Source organism: Fukomys damarensis, unplaced genomic scaffold (genome assembly GCF_012274545.1).
Source record: "Fukomys damarensis isolate Sample0158 unplaced genomic scaffold, DMR_v1.0_HiC HiC_scaffold_39, whole genome shotgun sequence".
NCBI classification, from domain to species: Eukaryota; Metazoa; Chordata; class Mammalia; order Rodentia; family Bathyergidae; genus Fukomys; species Fukomys damarensis.
The window spans coordinates 1,204,638-1,207,082 of record NW_022900951.1 but is presented as its reverse complement, the minus strand read 5'-3'; the positions used below and the strand labels follow the sequence as shown (position 1 = coordinate 1,207,082).

The 2,445-nt window shown below is 53.7% G+C and overlaps 1 protein-coding gene across 1 annotated transcript in view; it reads left to right on the top strand.

Annotated features, from left to right (window-relative positions):
* Mxra5 (matrix remodeling associated 5) overlaps positions 1–1,792 on the top strand; it is a 20,816-nt gene extending 19,024 nt beyond the window's left edge. Inside the window, exon 12 of the mRNA XM_033760248.1 lies at positions 3–1,792. Coding sequence (XP_033616139.1) covers positions 3–400 — 398 coding nt within the window. The 3' untranslated portion in view covers positions 401–1,792. The remainder of the gene's footprint in view (positions 1–2) is intronic.
* The last annotated feature ends 653 nt before the right edge of the window (positions 1,793–2,445 follow it).

Below are 2,445 nucleotides of genomic sequence, written 5' to 3'. Positions count from 1 at the left end.
CGTGCGGGAGGCCTCGGTGCTGGACAGGGGCACCTACACCTGCCGGGTGCAACAGGAGCCCGGTCCCTCCGCCGCCCTGAGCGTTCCGGTCATCGTGGTCGCCTACCCTCCCCGCATCACCAGCGAGCCCACGCCCGTCATCTATGCCCGGCCCGGGAGCACAGTGAGGCTCAGCTGCCTGGCCGTGGGGGTCCCCAAGGCTGAGGTGTCCTGGGAGCTGCCCGATAAGTCGCACCTGAAGGCGGGAGCCCAGCCCCGCCTCTACGGAAACCGGTTCCTGCACCCTCAGGGAGCGCTGACCATTCAGCAGGCCACGCAGAGGGACGCCGGCTTCTACAAGTGCACGGCCAAAAACATCCTGGGAACGGACTCCAAAACCACCTACATCCACATCTACTGAGCTGGCCGCGGGCCGGGACAAGGTGCACGGGGCTCGGCTCTTCAGGAAGGGGCCACGGGATGCCACTGTGGAAGGAAACCCGGGGCTTGGGCTTTGGCGGCCACCGGGACACCCAGGTGGGAATCCTCGCCTGCCCCTCGGTGGGTTCCAAGTCGGGCTCCACTTTGACTTGAGCTCCTCGGAATTCCAGTGCAGGTCAACTCTGATTTCAGCTCCTTGGGACTGAAGTTGGAGTCGGCCTCCTGAGCTGTTTCGGTGTTGAAAAGATGCAGATCTTGACCTCAGCCCCTCAAGGGAGAATTAGAGGTCAGTACTGACCAACTCTTGGGTTTCAAGTTGAAACCTGCAACCAGGCTTCTTGAGCGGTGAAGGTTGATCCCGACCTAGACATTTTGGGCTGCACTTTGAGCTTGACCTTGAGGTCCTCCGGCCTTCAGGAGAAGATGCACCACGCGCTAGAACTGAGGTCAACCTTGACCTCAAGCTGCGTGGGTTTTCAGATGAGATTCAGTTTGTCCCGGGCTCCTTGGGTTTCAGGATGGGCTTAAGCTTCACCTCTCGCCTGGCATCGCCTGGGAGACCGGGTCCAGCTGCGATTTCTGCTTTTTTGCAAACATCACTCAGCTGTCCTCTCCGGCGTGTGCAGGATTCTTCGCCAGCGGCTTTAAGGAAACCGTCACAGCGAACAGTGCCTGCACACCCCACAGAAGATGGCTTTCGTGTGACAGAAAATTCTACAACAACTCATCTCTCCCTTGATGTCTTCCGGAGCTGCGAACCTCCAGTGTGTCCAACAAGGTCCCGAGACCACAGTGATCATTATTTCTGTTTAAACCCCCACTTCCGTGCTTTACGACTCACATTTTAGATGAAAGAACTCTTTCTTCCCGGAGGTCACTTTTTATATACTGTTATACATAAATATATTTTTGTTCTTTCTAATGAGACGGTGAGACAAGCAAGGGAAACGCTTTCTGTCTCATTAAAAAATAATAAATTATTGGTCTTTACAAGACTTGAGTAAATTACGGCAGATATGGAATTGCAATTAATAAAAAACTCAACTTTCTCTCTAATCTCCTTCAAATTCAATAACCACCCTTGTCTTCCTTTTTTCCCGGGTGGGGATATTGAACATCCTTGCACGTAAAGTTAATGTAGAAAGCTGTGGTCTGGGATACCGAGGGTTTGGGCGGGAGGAGGAGTGGAAAGACAAAGCTAAGTCGTGGTCTCACCAATCCGAGCACAGAACCTTCCAGAACAGCCTGGCAGCTTCGCTGGAGGACGGAGCCCTCTGGGGGGGTCCTAGGGACGTCCCTCCCTCCTCACCTGCAGCAAGAGAGCTGCCGTTCTCACGCTTGCTCTCCCGGACTCTGAAGCTCCCCTTACTGGCATCTGACAATAAAATAATATCTTCCAAATACCCTGGCGATGTTTCTAGTGGCTAAAGAAAGGACTTTGACACGGATGTGGGGTGCATATCAGAGCATCTGAAAACAGGCTCCGGGGGCCCCTTACATCTCATCCCATGCCTATGTGTCCCTCATGTCCAAGGAAACAGAGTCAGAGCATCAGCCGAAGGACTCCAAGGAGCTCTTTGTCGGGACGGAAAATAACTGGACACAAGTCCGATGACCAGGGAGATAATCGGAGGATGGCGGGAAGTATCCAGTGCTAGAACACCTGCAGAATTTTCTTTTCCCTTTTTCCTCACATTCACCGCCCTTCCCGGCTCTCTCCCCTCCCTTTTCTCCCCCACGCCCCTGTGCTGTTCTCACCCTCCCAATGCTGCCACCACCTCCCTCTCTTTCTCTGGGCGAAACGCGCGTGAGGGTATCCACCCCAGCACTCCCCAAATGTGAAAAAGTATCCACCCGTTGTTTCACCCCGAGAAGAGGAGAAACAGCAAATTTAAGACAGACGCACGTTAGGGAGGCCACGTGTACATCTCAACAAAGGGGATGTTTGCTGATTATCCCAAAAGACGATCACGGAAATATAAGGTGTGCTTCTTTACTCCCTCAACTCGGGAACACAAAGTTACT